Source organism: Indicator indicator, chromosome 16 (assembly GCF_027791375.1).
Source record: "Indicator indicator isolate 239-I01 chromosome 16, UM_Iind_1.1, whole genome shotgun sequence".
Taxonomy (NCBI): Eukaryota; Metazoa; Chordata; class Aves; order Piciformes; family Indicatoridae; genus Indicator; species Indicator indicator.
In genome coordinates, this window is record NC_072025.1 from 15,705,637 (window position 1) to 15,729,135 (window position 23,499).

Here is a 23,499-nt window from a genome sequence, read left to right on the forward strand (position 1 = left end):
CAGTCGTTAAGAGCTAGGGGAGGGGGCTCCACGGGAGGGTTTTACTCCAAAAGAAGACATGTTCTTCCTGATAATGTGTTCCAGTTTCCTTTTCCCTACTAACATCTGGGATATATTTATAGGTAGCCAATTTAGCTCAGCAATTGCACACATGGTGCTGTAGCATTGCCTTCGAGCCCTCACTGGGTGCCCTCAGAGCTCAGAGAAACCTTTCTTCTGGAGAGCAGCAAGAAACCATCTCCAGCACTTTCTAAAGTTGAACACATGAAGAAACAACAGGGGGGAAAAGGAACAGAACTGTGAATAAAGTGGTGCAAAAGGTCTGGAAAAATAAAAAACCCAGGCACAAATTATCCAGTTTGTCTAAGATATTCCAAACCCCAGTGTCAGTCCATCTTGGTTTGTATTAAACCCAGATGTATATCATCTTCTCATCAAAGAGAAGTGGCTGTAGCTGTTACAGTTGGCCAGCTGGTTTGAAGCTCCCCTTTCCCCCGTAGTGTAATATATCCCATCCTCCTTGGAGCTCCCATCCCATGGAATATCTTTGCAATTTGCAACCAGCACACAATAGGCTCAGCTCTAATTCCATAAATCACCCTTCAGCCTCCGTTTGATCATAAATCTTCCCATAGCTCTGGGTTGCAAGGGACCCAGCAAAGAGGCTTGAAAGTGGATTTTTTTTTCCTTTTGAAGGGAGAGTTAAAAAAAAAAAAAGGAAAGAAAAAAGAAGCTGCAAAGACATTTGCAAACTCCACAAGGGGTCAGTGTCTTGGCAGAAATCCTCCTTCCACGTTCAGCGGAACAAGCGTGGTCCCACATCCAGGATGTTTTTAATACTCCCAAAACAAGGATAGGATTTGTGGGGGCATAGAGTTGATTTTGATGTTTCTTCCTCCCTTTTTAATGAAAAGAAACACCAAACCCAAAACTCGAGAATCAGCTCTGCTGTTCTGTGCTATTTTTCTGTTTGCTTCAGCACAAAGGGCTTCTTAGGAGTGGGAGCACCCAGGCAGAGCCCTGAAGGGTGATGCTGACCTTAGACCTGTGTTGCTCAATCAGGATGGATGCTGGGGCCCGGCAGGGGGGGGATGTCAGCATCACCAGCCCTCCCAGAAGAACTTTTCCATGTCAGAAACGTTCTCCTTGGCAGGAGAGCAATGCCACAAAGTGACAGCAGGATCACAACCTCTTGGGTTCATCTAGATCTCAACACTGGTACAAACCCATGGCAACCTCAGGGTTCTCCTCACCTGTCCTGGTGCTTCTCAGTTTGGTGGTGTCACCCCCACCACACCTGGAGTCATCAGCCAAGACTGGGCATGAGTGAGGATGGAGCAACATGAGGCTGCACAGCAAAGTCACAGTGGATCAGTGACAACCTGACTCGACCCAGAGAGCTGCCCAAACCACTGCCCAAACCCACATCTGGCCATGGGGCCTGTGGTGCAGTGAACTTGTGTACTCCTGATGCCTTGCAGCATCACACAGAGCTTTCCATAACTGAGCTTTGGAAGTTCACCTGCTACATCTCCCTGTACCATTCTCCTGCCCATGTGGAGGACTGCGGGATTGTTCTGCAGATGTCTTCTGTTGACTCAATGACCACAGCTCCTCGAGGCGATGTCCAGAGGCTTCGAGTCTTTGTTTCCCTTTCTGTTGTGTTGAACAGAATCAGCTCAAGCACTGAAGTGGGTTTATTACAGGGCAGTGTGAGTTGGTGAGGGGGAGGGAGAATTACCCAAATCATACTCAAGGAGCAGCTCTGACTTTCCGCTCCTCCTCCACACACCACCACTTGTCTTGAAGAAAACATTTCACATCATCACATTAAAAAAAAGAAAATAAATTGCTTCAGAGCTTTGTTTTACATTTAATAGACCAAAGTTAGTGAATGTTAAGCTGATACCAAAACCTTCTGGAAATTTCATCTCAGCTTGCCTAGTTCCATGGATGGAAGACTGCACTCCTGCAGAGAAATTCTCCTTACGAAAGCTGCTGGAGGTTTATGTGGAGGACACCACTGGGACCTTCATGCTTTGCACCTAGTACTGTGGGGGATCCATGCAAGGATGCAAAACCTCAATCCCCAAATTCCAAGTGCAGAGGAGAACACTTTTGAGCTCTAAAGGAGCAGAGGACAGCTCCAGCAACTGCTGGCACAGGGTGAAGGATCTGGCAACAAGGAGCATGCCACAGCTTCAAAAGTCACTTCCAAAGCAAGGTTAGCAGCCACTGGCTGCCTATAGTAGAAACAAAACTACTGATTTTATTAAACAGAGTCCACTGGAAGAGGAATCTCCATTTTGCTATCTGTTATGCTGCTGCTTCTTGGGCTTTTCAAGAACTTCACAGGCAAGACAGGCAAACCCAAAAGTTGGTAACTAACTATGCATAGATCTTTCCCCAGACACACAAGGCAAGGGAACAGCAAAAGCAGAGGACATTAAAACAGTCACATGAGCCACAAGAAAAGCCCAGAGCTCTTAAAATTGAGAGAGTACTTCTTGATCAGAAAGCTCTGATCTGATAGAACTGGCACAATGTGCAAGATCACAGCCTTTGAGATTAAGTGTAGGTGGAAACTGCAAAGCTGAATGTTCTTCAAACTAATCAGGTTCCCAGTTTGATTAAAGCAGGAAGTTCAAGAAGTCCAGTGCTACAGGAAAAAAAGAGCTCTTGGTTCAGAAGGGCATTCTGGACATCCTTTCTCTGGAGAAGTAATTTGGATGTTTCCTTTAGAGTTCATCCTCCAGTTTACACATGAAACCCCTCGACAGCAGTCTGGTGGTGCTACCAGATTGCTGATCTAGATCATTAATTCATCACCATGCACACATCAGAACCGAGTGACAGGTCGCAGAGCAAGCAGACAGAAATCTGGCACCCAACACCACTGAAGCCAGAAGACTCAGGTGGATGTGTCTCCTGCTGTAATCCACATTTCATCTCATAGTCTCCAGTCTGAAGAGAAGGAAAGCCTTGCCAGGGATCTAAGGCCATAATCTCAGGCAGCTGAACACCTTTCTACTCCCCCTTGCCAAGCATCATAACCCATGGAGGCAGAGACCAGCTGTCAAGGCCATGCTTTTTCAAGCAACTGGTTCCTTGACTCATCCAAGAGGCTCCCACCAGGCACCCAAGCAGTCTGCCACTGAGACTACACAGACCCACAAGGCACTGACAAAGCTTTCAGAGCTACTTTAGATCAATGAAGTCAAAGGCTCCTTCCAGCCAATTTCTGGAGCAGAGTGTAGGCCATGTAAGGGTTTTACTCTGCAAACACACAACCAAGTGGAGGAGGAGGATTAGCCCTTATGAAATACCAGAAGCAATGACCAGAGGGGAGTCTTTGTGCAGTTCATTGCACGCAGCAGAAAGACAACTCAGCAGGGACTTCCCTGGTGAGACACATTTGGAGTGAAGCAGAACAGTCTCACTGACCATCCATGCGCAGCCGCTCCTTGAAGAGCTGCAAGTAGAGCAGCTGTAAACCAGAGGAGCACAGGGAGAGAAGCATGAGGGACATTTTAGCAATAAAAGCATCAACCCCCCAAAGTTAGAGCTCTGAAGGCATTCACACACACTTCTTTCACGAGAACAGAGAAAAAACATTTGTGGGAGGAGAAAGCTTTTTAAAGTTTCAGTGCTGAGGGTTCAACTCCCAAAGTGTCAGTTTGCAGGGGTCCTCCTCTGCTCTACACCATGGTCAGGACTGAGAGAATACTTGAGCAGCCTGGAAGGCCTTGGGGTCTGCAGCACAGCTTGAAGAGGAGCATCAGGACATGAGCCACAAAATAAACCACAGAATCATTTGGGTTGGAAGGGACTTTTAAAGCACATCTAGTCTATCCCCCTCCCCTGCAGTCAGCAGGGAAGTCTGCAACTAGAGCAGGTTGCTCAGAGCCCCAAAAAACCTGACCTGCAATGGTTCCAGGGGTGGGGCATCTACCACCTCTCTATGCAACCTGGGCCAGGCTGTCACCACCCTCAGTGTCAAAAAACCATCACTCCTTGTCCTGGCACAAGAGGTCCTGCTAAAAAGTCTGTCCCCAGATAATTTCTAAATGATGATATGCTTCAGTTTCCAGTTTAATTTCTAAGACTTCAAACCAAATCACCCTCAGAGACCAGTGTTATGGACTACTTTCTATTGACATAAGTATTTACCTCCACCTCCTTTGCCATGAGGTTTGGGGCTCTTGAACCCCAGCCATGCCTGCATGGACCACGGTGTTTGCAGTGAGGGAGTAAATCAAATCTCTTGAGGCACCATGACAACTGTGCCTGCTGGGAAAAACAGAAACGTTGGTACCCAGGAGACCAGACATGGACCATACATGAGAGAAAGGATGATTCTATAGGATTCAGACATTCAACAGTTCTAAGAAGTTTCTGCCAAAATCTCTAATGCGTTTTATCTTGATTCTTGGTCTACCTAGGCTAAAAACCAGCACTCCCTAGGAAAGCAAACCCCTTCCTGTGAAAACTGTCCCTGTGTGAATCCAAAGAGTACACAAAGACCTCTGCAGAGGTGAGCAAGAATAGGGCCACTGAAAGGTCCAAGATCCATCAGTGCCAAGCATACGTGGAGAGACTGTCCCACAGATCCAGCATCAAACCATTGCAAACAGCAATTCCCATGTGGGAGTTTCCATAGGCAGCAAAGGGTTAATTATTGACTCACTATAGCTATTTTTACAGTGCTGCTGTGACAGAAGAACTGCAGAAGCTGCTATAGCATCAGCTCCCCTGCACCGATGGTCCCACTCAATCCCCACCACGCAATCTGGACCATCAGCTGACTTAAAAGGTCCTCAGAAGAAAGAGAAAAATATGCTGAATTCTCCAGCACTGGGATCACATCAGTGTGTGCCAAGAATGGGCCTCCCTCGTTAGGGTTTCATAATTCTTCAGCCCTTCCAGACTGGCTCAGACACCGTTTGGGTAATAATTAACTGTTCCCCGTGCTCAGCGCCTGCTCGGTAGAGCTCTGCGTGTTCGAGCTTGGCATGAGAGACCTTCAAAATTAACAGCAGTGCAAAGCTTATTTCTGTTAATTATGCTATTTTGGAAGCTGAAAAGGAAGGGGAGGCATTTCCAGAGATTAGTGGGGGGTTTCTTCTCACCCTTCCCCCTCAGTGTCCTGTGGGAGAAGGCACTTCATGCTCATCACGTATCTTCCTCCAGAAATGGGTAATGGTTCCAGTTCTGCATCCCAAAAGTGAACATGGTGACATGTCAGTTATCCCTGCTGCCATGGGGGGAGGCACAGCACACACAGTCCTTCACGTGGTGGCTTAACCCTAGTCCAGGTTTCAGTTAGCTGCCCAGAGCAGTTTGTACAACCTGGCTGAAAAGCCTCATGTCCCAGATGCCATCCCATGCATGGCACCATGACCCAACCCAGGCCAGTGCTGAGAGTGAGAAGTATCATCCATCTTAAAACATACAACCTGAGTTAGAAGATGATGAAAGACATGAGTATCGGATTGAAGAGACAACCAGACACAAGTTGCAGAATCTTCTTCTTCCTAGAGTCCTTTGGGGACTCTTTTCTACCCATGTTTTCTCCCACTGCACATGCTCTTCCCTATGATGCTTTAGAAACGTGGCCAAGCTGTGACCTCCTGTCACTGCAACTGAGTGACATTACCACATGGCCTCCTCCAACACAGGCAGGACATCAAAAATGTTTTGTGGCCATTTCCTTTGGTTCCTGCCCCACCATGGGTCCCTGGTGTGAAGGCACTGGGTACTGAGCAGTGCCAATGTCCCCTGCACCATTCTCACATATTACTCAGCAATAGCAATGGGCACCTCCACTATGGCCATACTGGGAAGCAGACAACAGCTCAGAGTTTATCTCAACTTGTTATCTAGGGGAAAAAATAGGGAAAAAAATCAGGAAAGACATTTCTGGGAGTCTTTCATATGGACTGAACAATCCCATTTCCTCTTTCCCCTGTGTAACAAGTCAATGTCCACTTTCTGCAGGAGCTGTGGAGGATCAGACAGTCCCATCATATATTCCACAGGGCCATCAGCTTGTTACACAACTCAAATTGGCAGCTGAAGGCTGCTGAGCTTGAACCCACAGGGCTCTCACACCAGGGAGTGGTGGAAGGAGCTGGGAAGTACCAACACACAGATGAGGAACCTCTGAGCAGACCCTTGGCAGCAGTTGTAAAGATCTGAGGATCCTTTATCAGGACCACAGGCTGAGTGTGGGATGGAGAGATTCCACCAGCCCATGAGCCCTGGCAGTAGATATTCTGGCATCCCAGAGATCATTTCCCAGTGCCAGTGCTAACCCCCTCCTGCAGCTGTGACCATGCTGAACACAATCCCATAAACAGCATCCAGATGTGATTTGGAAAGCTGAATAACAGCTCTTGATCTTCTGACAATGGTGCCCAGAAGGATTTGGGAAACTGACAAAAAGCTTTGAACTTTTATGTAATGTGCTTAGACCTTCCACAGCAACAGCTTCACCGTCCCTGTCCCACCCAGCTAAGGAGCTGAGCACCCTTTCCACACCCAGAGGTGCTGCTGAGTCCAGAAATGCCTAAATTCTGGAGAAGTCTTGTTCTGTGTGTTCAGGAATTGGGCAGCTTGGATGCTGCCCTGCTGTTTATCTCCATCTTGGTGGTCTGGAAACCACACCAATGTTACCCAAGAAGACCTGCACTTAAGACACTTCCTATGTTTCCTGGTTTGGGTTGAAAACACTGTGGGGAAAAGTTATTCCCAGAAAAAAATTGGATAGCTCTAAAGCTGGATTGACAGCCAAGGGAAAGGAGGAGGCAGGAAAAACAGAGCAGCAACTTCTCAAAGCTGGAGAACAGGTGATGGGGTTTATCTTTCAACCAAGTTTCCTAAGGAACCATGGGAGTGAGCTGCCCTCTGAGCATCCCAGTGGATGGAGGTGGAGGGAGGGGATTCTGCTCTGCTCTGCTGAGACCCCACCTGCAATGCTGTGTCCAGCTCTGAAGTCCTCAGCACAAGAGAGAAATGGAACTGTTGGAGCAGGGCCAGAGGGGAGGCCACAGCAATGCTGGGAGGGCTGGAAGCCCTCTCATGCCAGGCTGAGAGAGTTGGGGTTGTTCAGCCTGGAGAAGAGAAAGCTCCAGACAGACCTACTGGTGGCCTTTCAGTACTTAAAGGGGCTGAGAAGAAAGTTGGGGAGAGACTTCTTATCAGGGCCTGTTGTGACAGAAGAAGGGATGATGGTTTAAATTGAGAGAGATGGAAGAAATTTTGTATGCTGAGGGTAGTGAGACACTGTCCCTTGTTGCTCAGAGGTGGTAGATGCCCTATCCTTGAAACCATTCCAGGTCAGGTTGTCTGGGGCTCTGTGCAACCTGCAGATGTCCCTGCTTACTGCAGAGGGTTGGACTAGATGAGTTTTCGAGGTTCCTTCCCACACAAGCCATTCTAAGATTCCATAAATCAGAAGCCTCCACAATTGGGATGCATTTCTCATTCCCCTCAAGCACATACCAGGTTCCACCTCTTTTCTCAGAGACTTGGTTTCAGTTTTGTCCCTCAAGCCCCCCTGAGCCTGGGTCAGAGGGTGGCTGCAAGATTCTCATTTCCCCAAGAAATTCTGGGAAAGGCACTCTGGTTTCTAACAAGAAGACTTCTTTTCTGCTGACTTCCATGGCCAAGCTAATAGAAATGGAGAGCAATTAGAAATTCCAGCAGAAGGCAGATGTGGGGGTAAGGAGGAGAGGGAAGACACCAACCATTTGAACCTCTCCTAAATTGGAGAAGATAATTAGCCCCATAGATCCCAGAAATTCTAGCACCAGCCTATGCAACTATTGGGAATGCACACTTTAAGAGGGCTTGCCAAAAATGCCTGCTTTTATTAAAAAGGAATGGTTTCACAAAGGCCCAACTGTAAGAAAGGTTGTAATTTGCCCAAATAAAACTTAATTTGATCCATGAAATAGCTGTGGTTTATTGTGTAATAGATGTGCTATGTGTTTTAATTTAATAGAATCCAATCGGATTGTCAAGCCAGGCGAGTTCTGCAGAGCAATTTTTGGGTTGTTCCCACAGTGTGTACACAGCACAGATGCGACTTTGTGCATCCCACCAGCACATCCAGAACTCGGGAATACAGAAGGGATTATCCACCCAGCAGCCAGCCATGCCTCGGCACGCACCGAACGGAAAATCAGACCTCGGAGGGAAGCGCAAGTTATTTACAGGAAATAACTCTGGATGCTCCACAGTTAACCACTCAGACTCCTGGATTCAGTCTCATGGGGCTGGGAGAGGGGCTGCAGGGATCAGCTCTGGGATGCCACCCAGCACCAAGCGATGCTGCAAGACCCCACTGCTGCAGTGCCATGTTGTCACCCCGCACACCACGTTTATCAATCCGATTTATAGATTCATAGAACGGTTTGGGTTGGAAGGGATCTTAAAGACCTAGTTTCAACCCCACTGCCAGGGGCACGGACTTTCCACTAGACCAGATTGCTCAAGGCCTCATCCAACCATGAGTATCTCCAGAGAGGGGGCATCCATGACCTCCCTGGGCAACCTGTTCCAGTGTCTCAGCCACACTTCCTGGAATACTGCCAGATTCAGCAACCCAGCCCACCTCAAAGGGAGATGAAGCTGTATTTTAGCCTTCTAGGAACGTCATGGTCCGTGTTGGCCATCTGTCAGATCAGAATCATGTTCAGAGCAGTGCAGTCCTGCTCAGGAGCAGCCATACATTGTGTCCTTCAGGGACTTCTTTGAGATACCATCGATGGCTGGAACCCTCCCTGCTGTGAGGCCAGGCTGAGAGAGTTTGGATTGTTCAGCCTGGAGAAGGCTCCAAAGAGACCTTCTGGTGGCCCTTCAGGACTTACAGGGGCCAATGAAAAAATAAGGAGAGACTTTTTAGCAGTGCCTCTTGTGACAGGATCTGGCTCCTGAGGCTTATACCATAACTTTTGGAAGCACCAGAAGCAGCTCTCCACCCTCAGCCACCCCAAGGGCTGCTCCAAGTGCTAACTTTCAGTCACCAAACAGTCATCCAGGTTCCAACTTAGAGCTAGAGATTGCAGCTGAGCTTTGTGAGGGTCCAGCGTGGAGCTGAAAAGCTTGGAAGTCCTAAAACTTCTTTAAAGTGTCTTCTAAATTTGAATGATTACTCTAAGGAATTAAAGGGGAGAAGTGGGACAGGAAAGAGTATTTCATGTTCTGCTCCATTGCCTCACCATCAAATCCTTTTTATTCTCTTTAAAGCTTCACTGTCAAGTGAAATAAACCCCCAGATTTATTCCTGGGGAAGTGCATGAGTAGTAACAAGAAGGAAAAATTATGTGGGTTGGAGAAGGGAAACCTCAAAGCTAACCCTCAGACTTCAACCCACAAAAATCCTTTTGCTGATACAAACCCAGAATGGATCTGAAAGGTGCCTGGCCAGCCTGGCCGCTGGAAGGAGTCAAGGATGTGAGCAACAGCTTCTGTGGGCACCAGGACAAGGTCTTCTGTGGATGGTATGAAAGCAAAAAACAAAACAATCAAAATTCTTGGTGTTATTTTGTCCAAAATATGGAAGAAGCTGGTAAGAAGTGGGAAATGATGGCACTGTTGCATCCGTGTGGCACACGAGGAGAAGGAGGAAGGCAGCAGCTTGAGATGTGAATGCAAAACTACCTGGATGGGAAATGCTTGGAAAGCACAGCAAAGGAAATAGGGAGAAACAACTCATCTTTTGGGTGATTCTTCCCAGATCAAACGAGGATGGTGCTAACAAAAATCTCTTTAAAAAAACCCCAAAGCCTCAGAACGGCCTTTTGACCAGGACTGCCTGAAATGCTGCAGTAGGTGATGGGGCAGGACTCACCAGATCTAAGCCAAAGCTCACAAAAGCCACCCTGTGAAGCTCTGGAGAGCTGGCTTTAAGCCATGGTGACACACTGTGGCACCATTCCCTGACAACAATGGCTGCAATGCAATGCAAACAAAGCTTCATGGTGTCAAGTATTAGCACTGATGTTGCAGGAACTCCACCAGTGTGGTCCCAGTTAGGTCTGGTTATAATCTGACAAATGGCTGTGGAAACGTCATTGAGACATTCCCTGCTCGTGTCTCTTCCCAACAGCCACCCTGTGTCTGTGTGTTTCTCTGGAAGCATGAGGCCCCTTCCTGGAGGGATGAAGTCCCTTCCCTAGAGGGATGAGGTCCCTTTCCCTGGTGGTATGGTTCCCATCCCTGTTCCCACCTTCCCCACCCTCACTCATAGCTGCTGTAGAAACACCAAAACGCACAACCCTGACCTGCATCAGGAGAGCTAATTTTTAACAGTAAGTTCAGTCCTGTTTCACCCTGAGGAGGTATTATGACATTTTTCTCCACAAACAGGAGCACTACAAACACATCCTCTAATGCTGAAAGCTGAGGAGCTCCTGCAGACCCTGGGACTGTAAGAGAATCAATGCAGAGGGATGTGCAATGCAAGGCTAGGACTTGGCAGTGCTCCTCACTAGCAGTAAATAACTTCCCCAACCAAGCAAAGCCAGACAATGTCCAACCTGCCCATGCAGGCACATGGCCACTGCAGCACTGACAGCAGTGGAGCTCAGGCAGAAGTCAGTAAAGAGCCTCATTTTAGCCAAGAGTTCCAAAAAGAGCTCATCAGCCAAGACAAGAAGCTTGTTGGACCAGGACTTCTTCTGGCTGCAGCAGCTTCTCACTGCCAAGTATGTTCTTCCCAAACAATTCTTTATCAGTTCATTGCCTGCACTGGGAGATCTACAGGACAAATCTGCAAGCAACTCATCCAATCTACCTCTGTCTTACCACAGTTACTGGAGAGGTTCCCAAAATTCAGGCCAAGCTATGGTGTCTACAACAGAGGATCCACCCAACCATGAATTGTCCAAAATCACCATTTGCTTCTCAACCACAAAATATGACTGGGAGACACCAGACTCACAGACAATCCCTGTGAAAACTGGTCCTACTGGGCAGCTTTTAGGGCCATGCTCTTCCCACCAGCACTGATACCCATCAGTTTGCAGAAGCGTGAACATAAACACTCATCTTCATGGCTTCCCCATCACACTGTGGTGCTATCAGACAGATCAGAGAGCCCAGAGCAAGAAGAGCCATGGGAGATTTCCTTCCCACCTTTGCTCCCTGGCTCTCAAGTTGTCCTCACTTACCCTTCTCTTGGAGACAGCTTGCAGCCTTCCTAGATAGAAGGAACAAATATTTTACACTGATGATGGCTTGACCCTGGCCCAAGCTGCCCAGACAGACACATTACCCAGGAACACATCCAGGCAGTTTTGAATGGCTCCAGAGATGGAGAGTCCGCAACCTCTCTGGGCAGCCTATTTCAGTGCTCTGAGTGTCACTCTACGGTCCCAGCAACTCATTCATGGTTTTCCTATGGGTCTTGGTTGGAATGGGGGACCATGGTCACCCCTCTGGCAACCCCCTGACTGTAGAAAGTCCAAGCATCCCCTGCTGCACACTTCAGTCAGCGGAGGGGTTAAAAAAAAAAAAGACAATTAAAATCCCCCCCTATAATGCGAATACTTTATTATCAATGAGTGACTGGTATTAGCTTTTTGTCTGGGTATTAATATTTCCAAAAAAAACCAACCAAAAAACAAACAAACCAAAAAAAACCCAAAAAAACCCCAAAAACTATACATCAAAAATTAGGGTTTTTCTCCTATTTTTTTGCTGTATAATTTTTCTTTTTTTTTTCCTTTCCTTTTTCTTAAAAAAAAAAAAAAATCTGTATTGAAAGAATTCTATTAGCCAAAGTGCATTTTCTGTTCTTTGTCCATATACACATTGCACCGTACATAAATAATTACATTGTAAAAATGACTCCATAATTACAAGTATAATATATATTTTCATATAATATATAAAACTTTATATTAAATCTAGGTAGATGATATTTGGGATAGTTTATGTCTCTGGGTTGGGGTTTGTTTTTTTTTTGGGGGGGGGGGGGGGGTTGGGTTTTTGTTTCCTTTTTTTGTTTTGTTTTGTCAGAGGCTTGAGCGTTATCGATTGTTACTGAGTAAGATCTCCAACCAACACGGGCAGGAGGTGATGAACTGCCTGGAGTAACACGGTCCCCAGCCCTTGGCGAAGCTGATGCGGACGCTGTTGGGGTCGTAGGGCCCGTCGGTGTAATCCAGATCGGCCGTGTGCTGCAAGAGGCAGGACTTCTCATAGTCAAACACCTTGATGGAATAGCCTGGCATCACCTTGCGCACGATCAGAGTCCTACAGTTGGGGATGTCCAGTGTCGGGGAGTTGACGAAGATGGGGTGCTCGCTGCGGTTGTAGGCCCACACACCGTCTGGTTCTTTGCTGAGTAAAATCCCGTAGCCGATTTTACTCCGAGTCCTTCTCACAGTCTCGCTCCTGTTCTCCAGGTTTAGCTGTCCGAGGCAGAAGCCATTTCCTTGAGGTAGGTCATAAAAGATACTGACAGACTGTTCGTACACTGTGTAGAGGCGGCCGACGCGCGTCCGGTGCTCCCAGTAGGCCACGTTGCACCAATGGCTCCTCTTCACGGCATCGGGGGACGTGCTGGCGTCTGTGGGGAAAGCAGAGGAGGAGTCAGGGTGTGCTGTGACCACCGGGGAAAGGATGGGTATGGAGGGTAGGCAAACAGCTCCTCCCACCCAGTGGCTTTGCTCACATGGGAATTGAGCCTGTGTTCGACCCAAAACTTGTGTTCGACCCAAAGCCCATCTCCAAACCAAAGCCTGTCTCTCAACCAGAATCTGCCTTCAACCCAAAGCCTATCTCCAGCCCAAAGCTGATCTCCAACCCAAAGCCCATCTTCAAACCAAGTTCATGCTCAAAGCTAATGCTCAAAACTCATGCTGAACCCAAAGCCCACCTTCAACTCAAAGCCTGTCTCTAACCCAAATCTCACCTCCAAACCCAAAACTTGTGCTCAGTGCAAAGCCTGTCTCCAACACAGCTCATGCCACCAAAAAAGAAGGCTCAAAAAAAGCTGGTGACCCAGTGGGCCACCCACCAGCTCCCAGGGAGCTCAACACCTCTTTCTCTTCTCTAATTTCATGCTCAATCCTGTATCCAGCAGCTAAGACCCTATGTACTTGAGATCTGCATTTCTACCATCAAGAGCTGGCACCAATATTGTACCACTGCAACTCAGCCACCCCAGGACCTGGTGGGTCCCCAGGCTCCTCCAGCGTTGCTGTTGTTGGTGTACCCTCATTTGCAAAGGCCAACTTGTGTCCATGAAGTGCTTGGATGACTGACCCAACAGTTATCTCTGCTATGTAATACTCTTTGACAGCAATGCCGACGTTCCCACAGGGAACATGAAATCTGAGGAGGCTGCTACGAGCTATACATGTCCTTCTACAAAGCCATTGGAACAGCAAGAAATGTCTCTTCTTTCTAGGAATTACATTCAAGGAAGATGGGAGAGATACAGACTGCCAGAAAACTGTTGAATTTATGATGCCTCTAGAAGGAAGATGGAAACTCTCAGTTCTTAAAGCACCCCAAAGAGGGCAAATTAACCTCTCCCTGAACATCATTCCACTGGTTAGCAGAAAGCCACCCTGGGATTTGAAGCAAGGAGCTCTGCTCCATGCCTGGCATTAAGCTCCCTGACAATCTATCACACGCCCGTGGCCTGCTGACCCCTCTGCCTTCGTGCCATCAGGTCCGATTAGCTCGCACGCGGGGTGATGCCATTATTTTGCTTCACAGACCCCATTGACACACCGGATTTCGAGCGTGGCCCTGCAGCCCCCGCTCCTTTTCAGGCTCAAATTACCCCTGAAGGGAAGGGGCTCTCCTCCCCATTAACGATCTTTGAGCTCAGCAGCTTTGTTAGAGTTTAACTCCACTTGGAACCATACAAATTTGAGGGAAGGGAGATGGGGGGTAATTGGGCAAGTGGGGAGGCAGCGGGGCTGGTGGGACGCCTTTTGCCTTGGGCAATGCTCATCATCTTGCACCCTTCACATGTCTAAAGCACATCACAGGTCTAAAGTACCTGCCATATGTAAAAAGAGAAGTTGGTTTTGTCAGCCTTGAGCTTAGGGGAGACCTTATCACCATATACCAGTATGTGAAGGCTGGCTACCAAGACAATGGAGATTCCCTTTTTACGAGTCCCAGAGAGAATACAAGGGGCAATGGGTACAAGTTACTGCTGAGGAGATTCCCACTGGACTCCAGAAGAAAACGTGCCCCCATGAGAACAGTCAGACATTGGAATCATTTCCCACCAGAAGTGGTGGATTCCCCTACATTGGACTGTTTCAAGACTCAGCTTGACAGGGTGCTGGGCCAGCTCATTTAAACTACATTATCACCTAGAAAGGCAGGACCAGATGATCCTTGGGGTCCCTTTCAACCTGGCATTCTGTGTGTAACTCTGGGTTAGAACCTCCCCCAGCTGCCTAATGCCCATATGATGCACTAAGATCTCCACCAACAACAGAAACTTTGATGAAATTGGTGATAAGAAGTTTCAGAATCTCTTTGCAGTATTTCTCCTGCAGCTGCAAAAATGATGCTAACCAAATTTATGGCATTAACACAAGTCTGACCCAAACAGTCTTATCTAACTGAACATTACTGAAGCAAGACCATCCTTAGCTACATTTGGACAAGCCCCTGAAATCAACAGCTTCACTTGGACTAAAATCTTTTGACCTTCTCTGATAACATCCCCTGGTCCACCACCATGCAGACAGTGCACATGCACTATGGTGAATAGTTCCAGATTTTAAGAGGTGAAACAAGATGTAGCTCATGAAGGACACAATAGCAGAAAAAAGAGGTACCAAGCAATTGAACTTCATCACCTTCCATAGTGCCCAGTTTCCACAGTCATCTTTCCTGTGGGACATCATGCAGCTGAGATGCTCCCAATGCCTTTCCAAAATTCTTCTCCAGCTCTCAGTCTTGCTGTTGTCCCCCTTGAATGATGCTGGGGGGGTTACAGGCAAGCTCAGAGCTTTTCATCTGCTGAGCCCAGGGGCTGGTAGCAATTACCAAGCTCTGCATCTGTTTAACCTCCCAACCTAAACAAAGCCCTGCATGCCCATTAGCTAAGTTGGTTTTGTTATTACATTTTGTAGAAACTACCACTCAGCCCCTGAATTTCCCTTACAGACTAAGAATGGGACAACTTCAAACCTCAAGTCTCTCCATCAGCTGAATTAACTGGAGGAACAGCCAGCAATAAACATTTAAATAGGTGTTTCCCATGGTTTATTGCAAATTAACATACCTAGTGGAGAAAAGTAAAGTGGGAGGAAACCAGTATCTGTTCTACCAGAGCATCTGTTAGGACCAGAACATTGTGATAGGATGAGAGGGAATGGATTTAAGCTTAAGGAGGGCAGATTTAGACTAGATATTAAGAAGAAATTCTTTACAGTGACGGTAGTGAGATATGGGAACAGGTTGCCCTGGGAGGTTGCAGATGCACCCTTCCTGGAGGTGGTTCAGGGTCAGGTTGGACAAGGCCTTGAGCAGTCTGATCTAGTGGGAGGTGTCCCTGCCCATGGCAGAGGGGTTGGAACTAGATGATCTTTAAGGTCCCTTTCAACCTAAACCATTCCATGATCTCACTGTAGGAGCCACCATCCCTGCTTTCCAAGAACTGGCAAGTATCTTGGCAGAGCCATCACACTGAAAAGAGGAGAAGGGTTTTTTCACACCTCCTGCTTTCATGCATCCAAAAAAGCACTTTCATGCGATTTATGGCATGAGCTTCATGTACCCACCCATCTCAAGGGGTGAAACTTTCCTTTCCATCTCTGTCACCCTGTCACAGTTCCTGCCCAGCAGTGACAGCTCTGCTAGCTCAAAGCAGTCCTGGAGATGCTGAGTTATCCTTCACACAGACATGAGTTTTAGGTAACTGCAGAACAAGATGCTAAAAGCTTCCTTCCCACCCCTCTTCCCCTGGTCAGGGGTGGAAAAAGGCTTTCAAAACCATGCACCAGATGCTAAATCAACCTGCCTGTGACCCACAAGACAATAAAACACCTTGAAAGGAGTCACTAAAAAGGTTCATCCGAAAAGCCTCTAGAAAGCCTTCATCATGTCCTTCTTCTCCCCCAGCCCCATCCATCGCCGCCCTTGCTGTCTGCCTTGCTCCCAGTGCCACAGTGGGTTCCTTTCCCTTCTTTTATCTCACAGTGCACTCAAGCAAACCCTGCTGAGATGAACTCGTCGTGCAGCCCTGACATAAAGCAAGAGCTTCAGCAAGGCCCTCAGACAGGGGGGCCTGGGCTGTATCTTATCCCCTGCCAAGGATAAGTTTCGCCTCCAGCTATTAGCCACTACCACTGGCAGAGAGCAGGGGCGGCCAGTAGTGAACCATCTCCTCTGCCTTTTAAACACACACTCTGGTTTTATCTATCCTTTTTTTTCCACGCTGCTCTTTATGCACAGACAAGAAAGTCTGGTATTTTTTTGGAGCTCTTTTCCCTTTTCTGCTGGAACAGAAGCAGGATTGTTAGCTTTCTGTTGGAAGAAAGGAAAATGTTTTGGTCCCGCAGTGCCTCCCTCGATGGTAAGGAGGCATTTTTAACCACACCATTGTAGGCAGCTACAACTTCCAACAGCTACATTTAGGCTGGCGTCAGGGCTATCTCCTCCATCAAAGCCACCTTGATCAGATGGTCAGACTGAAACTCTGGCTCTTGTTTACTCCTTCCTCCGAGTCACCGTTTCCGATGGCTCGCAGCAGACACAGCCAAAAGGAAATTCAAACAATTTAAGATAAAAAAAAGATAGAAAAGTAAAATGCAGAATGAAAAGCAGAACTTCAGAGAGAAAAAAAAAAAAAAAAAAAAAGTCCTGCATGGCTCAGGCAAAAGGAACCTGGGAAATGGGAATAAATGCAAAGAGCAAACACTGTGAATCCTCGTGGTGTTAGCAGCACTGCTGCTTTTGCTCCCTGCAAAGGGTGGAGGTAAAGAAAATAACTTGAGGTTTTGGGTTATTTGTGATTTGATGGCATTTTATGCCAGTAAAGTTCAAAGCAGTGCTCTAAAAGAGAAAAGAAAGACGCTTTTTTTCCCCAAACAAAAGGCTGCACGTTCCCACTGCTTGATGTTGCACTTAAAAGCAGGATGGAAAACATGGGCAGATCACAAAAGGCATGAAATATCTCTGATTCATGCTTCAGCTCTTCTGAAGCCACCAAAATCTCTTTTCAGCAGGTCAAGTCGCCCCCACAACATATGGCTGCAAGTCAGATCTTGCTACAGAAGGAAAGGAGGGTGAGATAAGAGATGAAGTGGGCTGTTCAGAAGTGTCCCCACGACTCAGCTCACCCCCTATTTTCACATACCATACTCTGGTACTCCTGCATCACAGGCAGCCTAATGCTCCTCTGGCCATGGAGCTCCATTACATCTTCCCATCCAGTTTTATTCCACTTTAGACTCTATTAGGTACATGCTGAGTCTTTTTTCTTCTCTCTGCTGTAGGTAGCTTATACCCAACAGGCAGGAGCATGGCAGCAGGAAGTTATAGCCTGTGAACAAGGTGCTGCTCTGGAGTCCTGAGCACCAGAGAGACATGGACCTGTTGGAGCAGGGCCAAAGGAGGCCACAGAAATGATGGGAGGGCTAGAAGCCCTCTGCTGCGAGGCCAGGCTGAGAGAGTCGGGGTTGTTCAGCCTGGAGAAGAAAAGGCTCCAGGGAGACCTTATTGGGGTGGTGAAACCCTGGCCCAGGTTGCCCAGAGAGGTGGTAGATGCCCCACGCCTGGAAGCATGTCAGGTCAGGTTGTCTGGGGCTCTGAGCAACCTGCTCCAGTTGCAGAGGTCCCTGATGACTGCAGGGATGTTGGACTAGATGACCTTTAGGGGTGCTTTCCAATCCAAACCATTCTATCATGAGCTGAGAAAGTCTCAGGGAGCATGGGCTTTTCCCCAACATCTTTTAACAGTTCACGAGGGAGCCCTGGGTTAAAATAATCACCCATTGAAAATGTTAGAAACAGGCTCCATGGTAAGGAAGGGCAGAAATGGAATTTTTATGGCTTTAAGTAAAAACATAAATTAATTGTCAATCTGCCCCAGCAAAGCTCACAACTGTTTTCTTTAAGCCAATACATTTAAAATACCTCTGCCTCACCACTTTCAGCTGGAATGCATTGCTGTGGCCCCCCAACAGACCCTGAGCTACAACCAGCACCACGACAGGTGCCATCATCCTGCCCATTTCAGTGGGGAAAAGCTGACTAGTTCAGTTCACTCGTCCAGTAAAAACCAACACCAAACCAAAAAGAGCCCTTGATGCCGTCATACCCACTATGGAGGAGGCATCTTCCTCCTTCTCCTTCAGTCTTTACCTTGGAGGAGATCTCTGGTGCTCCCCAGCCTCCTCTGTGAGCCGATTTAATTTGTTAACCCAGTAGATGATTAACTTAGAAGAACACTTGAGCTGGGCTAATTAATTAAATTAGTTCAAAAAAGGGTCTGACGGGCAGCAGAGCTGGTGGAAGAGACGCGTGGAGAGGTCTGGGGGGGAGAGGGGGACATTTCCATGGCAGCCCAAGAAAACAAAAGCAACACAGGACAGGAGCCAATGCCAAGAATTAAGATGAAAACAATTTTCTCTGCATAAAAGAAACCACTCTGCAAAATCACCAGCTCATGTTCACTGTTTTTTTATATCCTTCAAAGAAAAACACAGCCCCTGTTTAGTTCTGCCCGGAAATTTCGAAGTCATCATCACTTAGTTTATTTTCAAGCTACATTCAAGGAGTTTGCTTTGTACCTTCTCTGGCCATTAAATACACAGCCCAGAACATAATTTTAAGGTATTTTAGCAGTTTGGGTTTCTTTTTTTTTCTTTTTTTGTCAGCTCCCCTGCATGGTTTACAAAGGTCTTTTCAGCTGAGGGTGAAAAGTCCTAGAAAGAAAAAAAAAACACAACTGGAAAAGCCTAACTCAGGTATTTTTCACTGACATTTTTATGTGTTACTTCTCAAGCAAATGTTTTCAGAGATTTAGGTGAGTTTTGGGTTGGTTTTGAGTGGAACAGTCTCCATGCAATCTCAGTCTCCTTTGCTCACAGCTTTCACAGGTATATTCATCGCTTTCAAGTTGCAGGGCTGTGCCTTGTAGCTGGTGTGTAAAAGTTAACACAACAATGTAAATACCATCTTCAAAAGGAGCCCAAAACATAATCACCTATGTTGAGTTGCCAATTATGAAAGCACCAGACCCGTCATCAAACAGAATTTGGCTGAGACTTCTCTACTCTTGGAAACCAGCCCTGGGTAACTTCAAGCTGGGTAAAATCCTGGGGTGATGCTTGGCATCTCCATCAGTAACATCCCTACCCTGTACCCCAGCCAGCTGAAAAAGTGGGAAGAGAAACAAGCTGGTGAATGACATGGGGGATAAAGTGGGAGGAAGCTCATAGAACCATAGAATTGTTTTGGGTATAAAAGACCTCTCAGATCATCAAGTACAACCATCAACCTAAGACCACCACGGCCATTAAACAATATCCTGAAGTGACATGTATACATATTTCTTGAACACCTCCAAGGATGGTTGACTCCAGGTCTCCACCCCATTTTTCTGTAAAATCAGGGGGCTGAAAATATTCCAAGCATTGTCTAGTTGGGAGTGGATTTTTTCTCTGTCAGCTGGAAAAGGCACTATGTTTGGTGGAGAGAAGGTTCACAGAATGGTAGGGGTTGGAAGGGATCTCTGGAGATCACCAACACCTTAGCCAAAGCAGAATCACCCATGACAGGACACACAGGAACGTGTCCAAGCAGGTTTGTGATCTCTCCAGAGAAGATTCCACCACCTCCCTGGGCAGCCTGCTCCAGGGTTCCAGCATGCTTACAGCAAAGAAGTTGAGGTGGCACTTCCTGGATTGCAGTTTGTCTCTGTTGCCCCTTGTCCTATCACTGGGTACCAGTGAAAAGAGACTGGCCCCACTTTCTTGGCACCCACCCTTAAGGCATTTGTAACCGCTGATCAGATCTTCTCTCAGCCTTCTCTTCTCTAGTTCATTCCCTGAGTGCCTCCCACAGGGCAGAGACCAAAAAACAGGGGAAAAAAAAAATCCCTTTTCATCATTTCTAGGTGGAGAACTTGCATGTGTTCAGCTCCTCCAAACAATCATGCACGCAATCCCTGCTCTTTTTCCTGAGAGCCTGAAAAACATTGAGAATCCAGGAGAAACCACCCCATCAATCACCTGGTGGCAGGTTTCCCTTTTAGCCTCCACATCGTCCAACGCTCCCTTCGCTGCGCTGCTCCTGCCTGGCCCTGCTCCAGCCCTGGCTATTAATTAATCCGGGGGCCGCCGGCTGCGATCCCAGCGATGCCAACCACATCCGACTTGGGCTGGGCTGGTGGGCAAGAGCTGAGCTGCCCAAATCCTGTGGGAGCTCCTGAGCTCTCTCCTGCTCTTCCAAGCTGCTTTGGCTTTGCAGAATAGTTTTAGGTGCTCTTAAAAAATCCTGACTGTTGCCCTCAGGGAGGGGAATAACCTGCTGCAGGACCAGAGCTGCGGCACATTGGAGCATCCCGCGGTGGAGCAGAGGCTCTGGAAAATGGGATAAATAAATAATCATCGTTTTTGCTCACAGAGAAGTTTCGGCTGAGAGCTTCAAAGCGTTTTAAAAGCAGAAACTAATTAGTAGGTCCCTCTGAAGAGAAACAGGAATAACACCTCTTTCCACCTCCATCATGCCTCTCAGGCAGAGCATGCTGGGTGCTGGACTCGGCTCCTGGCTGAGCCTGGGAATCATCCTACCAGAGGGTGATGGTCCACAGGCTTGGGTTGTAACTGGTTCACATTGGCTTTAAATGAGGGGATTTCTGCCAGGGTGGAGAAGGGACTGAGGTGATAGGAATGTTTTAGAAAGCCAGATGCTGAGCTGGTGAGTACATCACTGAGGTGGCTGCAGAGATTACCCAGGTGGCAAAGAAAGCCAACAGCATCCTGACTGGTATTGGCAATAGCATTATCAGGTTTAGTGGGGACCTGGCAGTGCTGGGTTGGACTTGATGATCTTAAAGGAGTTTTCCAGCCAAATTGATTCAGTGAATCTATGTTCAAGCTTCCCCATTCCTTGCTGCCATGCTTGCTAAGAGCATCAGAACATCCCCATAGGCAGCAGGATCACTGACCCAGCACAGGATGCCTCTCACAGAAATGTCCTCAAGAGAAAAGCAGCAGCCTGAAAAAACAGGGTGTTTTTTCCCTTCAGTTGTTAGATAATTCAAGAGCACTGAGCTCTCCTGAACACAGAGGGCTGTCCTGCAAAGGCCACACAGCCAGGCAAGGAAACTGTTACCTCCTCACACTACTCTCTTCAACCCCAAACTGCAGTTCAGCTCCCTTCTGCAACAACTGAAATTTGCTATTTGATGGAGACAAATGCTCAGCAGTTTCCCTACAGGAGGCCTCCTTCAGATGTCCCAGGCTGGCCATGCAAAACCCACTCCCCAAAACACCATCAAAGCTCAAAGCTGTAAGCTCTGGGCTTCAGAGCTTGCAGAAGACATGGAAAATGAAGAAGGGCTGTGACTGCAGTAGCTTTGCCATGCTCTTCTATTTTAACAAACCTGAAAATGAGTAGAGACACTACCCGGGAGGCAAATCAAAGCAATACCAGATAAAAATGTCACCATCAGACAGATTTTGAGAGCTGCAATTGTGCTGCAGCCTCAGCTGTTCCTCCTGGAGCAAGCCTGAAGCCATCCTCTCCCTGCTACCTCAGCTCCATGGGATTTAGGGCTGAGAAGGAGCTGTGGGGTCTCAGAGTAGAGGCCGATGATGGTGAGAAGCAGCAGATGGTCTGAAAAAACCCAAGGCCACCCTGATTTCTCTGCAGCAAGGACGCCACATAGCCGTGAGCAGCATCCTGGAGAAGAGCAAGGCGCTGGAGGCAGATGTCTGTTGGCTCCATGCCAATACCACTGCAAATATCAAGGGCTGTGAAAGCTTTAGGAAACTATCACCGACCTGGAAAACAAGCTGTGATGGAGGAGTGCCGGGCTGGGGAGACTCCCTGGGGGCCACAAGCAGGAGTCCATCAAGTGTTTTTCTCCATATGGGCTGGGAATGAGCTGTTTTGCTCCTCCCTGGCTGGCTGGGTGCAGAGTCTGGCCCTGGGAAGCTCTAAGACACCAGCCAGGCACCTCTGGGAGAAAAGAAATCTTGGGCTTTCATTCACAGAATTATAGAATCACAGAAGTTGGAAAAGAGCTTTAAGATCATCGTGTCCAACTGTAACACAACTGCCCATACCACTAAACTATACCCTGAAGCAGCACATCTACAGCTTCTTGAACACCCCAGGGACAGTGACTCCACCACCTTCCTGGGCAGCCTGTTCCAATGCCTGACCACTCTTTCAGGAAAGAAATTGTTCCTAATAGCCAACCCAAACCTCCTCTGGCACAACTTAAGCCCATTTTTCTCTCATCCTATTCAAACCCTGCTGGTATCTCTACTGGTTCTGGCTTCCCCATCCCAACCCAGCCTCTGCTCTCAAGGACTCTGGCTGATTTACTCCGCTAAACAATTCTACCCCAGCATCCTTATAAAAGGGTTTTTTTCCCAGACTGGTTATGAGTGCCCTCACATATATGGGAAGCTTACAGAGGTTGACAGTGAAATGGCAAGTCAGGCTTTGTTCTCACTGGCCAAAGCCCAAGATCCTTCCCCTGATAAAGCTCTCCCTGAGCCTCACTGTCTGAGCAAGATGGGGAGTCACGGCTCCATGGCTGCCACCACATGCCACGTCGTTGTAGTTGCTTCACATCCTTGCTTGTGGTGGATTTGTCCAAGTTTTAGAGGGAATTAAAGGATTTTTGGCACCAGCAGGTTTTTGTGAGGGAACAGTCTCTCTAGTGTACAAGCCAATTTGGTCATGCGGAAAGGATAAACCTGTATGGGGAGGTCTTGGGGCTCTTATCTGTTGGAGAGGAATTAAAAGCTATGGGGATGGAGTCCGTAAGTGGTGTGAGCAGCCATGGGAAGAACCCAGAGGCAGGTGGCCAGCATCAGGGATCTCAGGGCTGTAATGGAGCATGGGGATGGCTCCTGCCCTGCTGCTCACACGTCTGCAGGGCTGCAGCCAGGGCAGGAGGAACGTGCAGAGGGATGCGTGCATGTGTGTGCACCCACACACACCACATTTTCCGATAGCTAGTTCATCTATTTATGTGCAAACATCTTCTGGGTCTAGTCCAGCCCTTACTCTAAGCAAACAGCTTGCTCCACTTGTGGCCAGCATCCATGGGTTCTTACTCCCACTTAAAGCAAAGACTAAACAATGACTTAAGCATCTCTAGTTGGTCCCTCACATCCATCAGTGAAGTAGCAAGGATGCTGTGCTAGTGGCTCCTACTTTGCAGGAGGACCTATCCCACCATGACTACGGTGGACAGTAAGCCTTGTGCCATCTGTGTGCCATGGAAGATGCTGCAGGAGGGGCCTCCTGCCCCTTTTTCTGTAA

The 23,499-nt window shown here is 47.7% G+C and overlaps 1 protein-coding gene across 1 annotated transcript in view; it reads right to left on the reverse strand.

The window, feature by feature from the left end:
* Window positions 1-12,038: 12,038 nt before the first annotated feature.
* The window catches only part of SMAD6 (SMAD family member 6), a 44,945-nt gene continuing 33,484 nt past the window's right edge, over window positions 12,039-23,499 (reverse strand). The window contains exon 5 of the mRNA XM_054388046.1: window positions 12,039-12,580. Within this exon, the coding sequence (XP_054244021.1) occupies window positions 12,039-12,580 (542 nt within the window). The remainder of the gene's footprint in view (window positions 12,581-23,499) is intronic.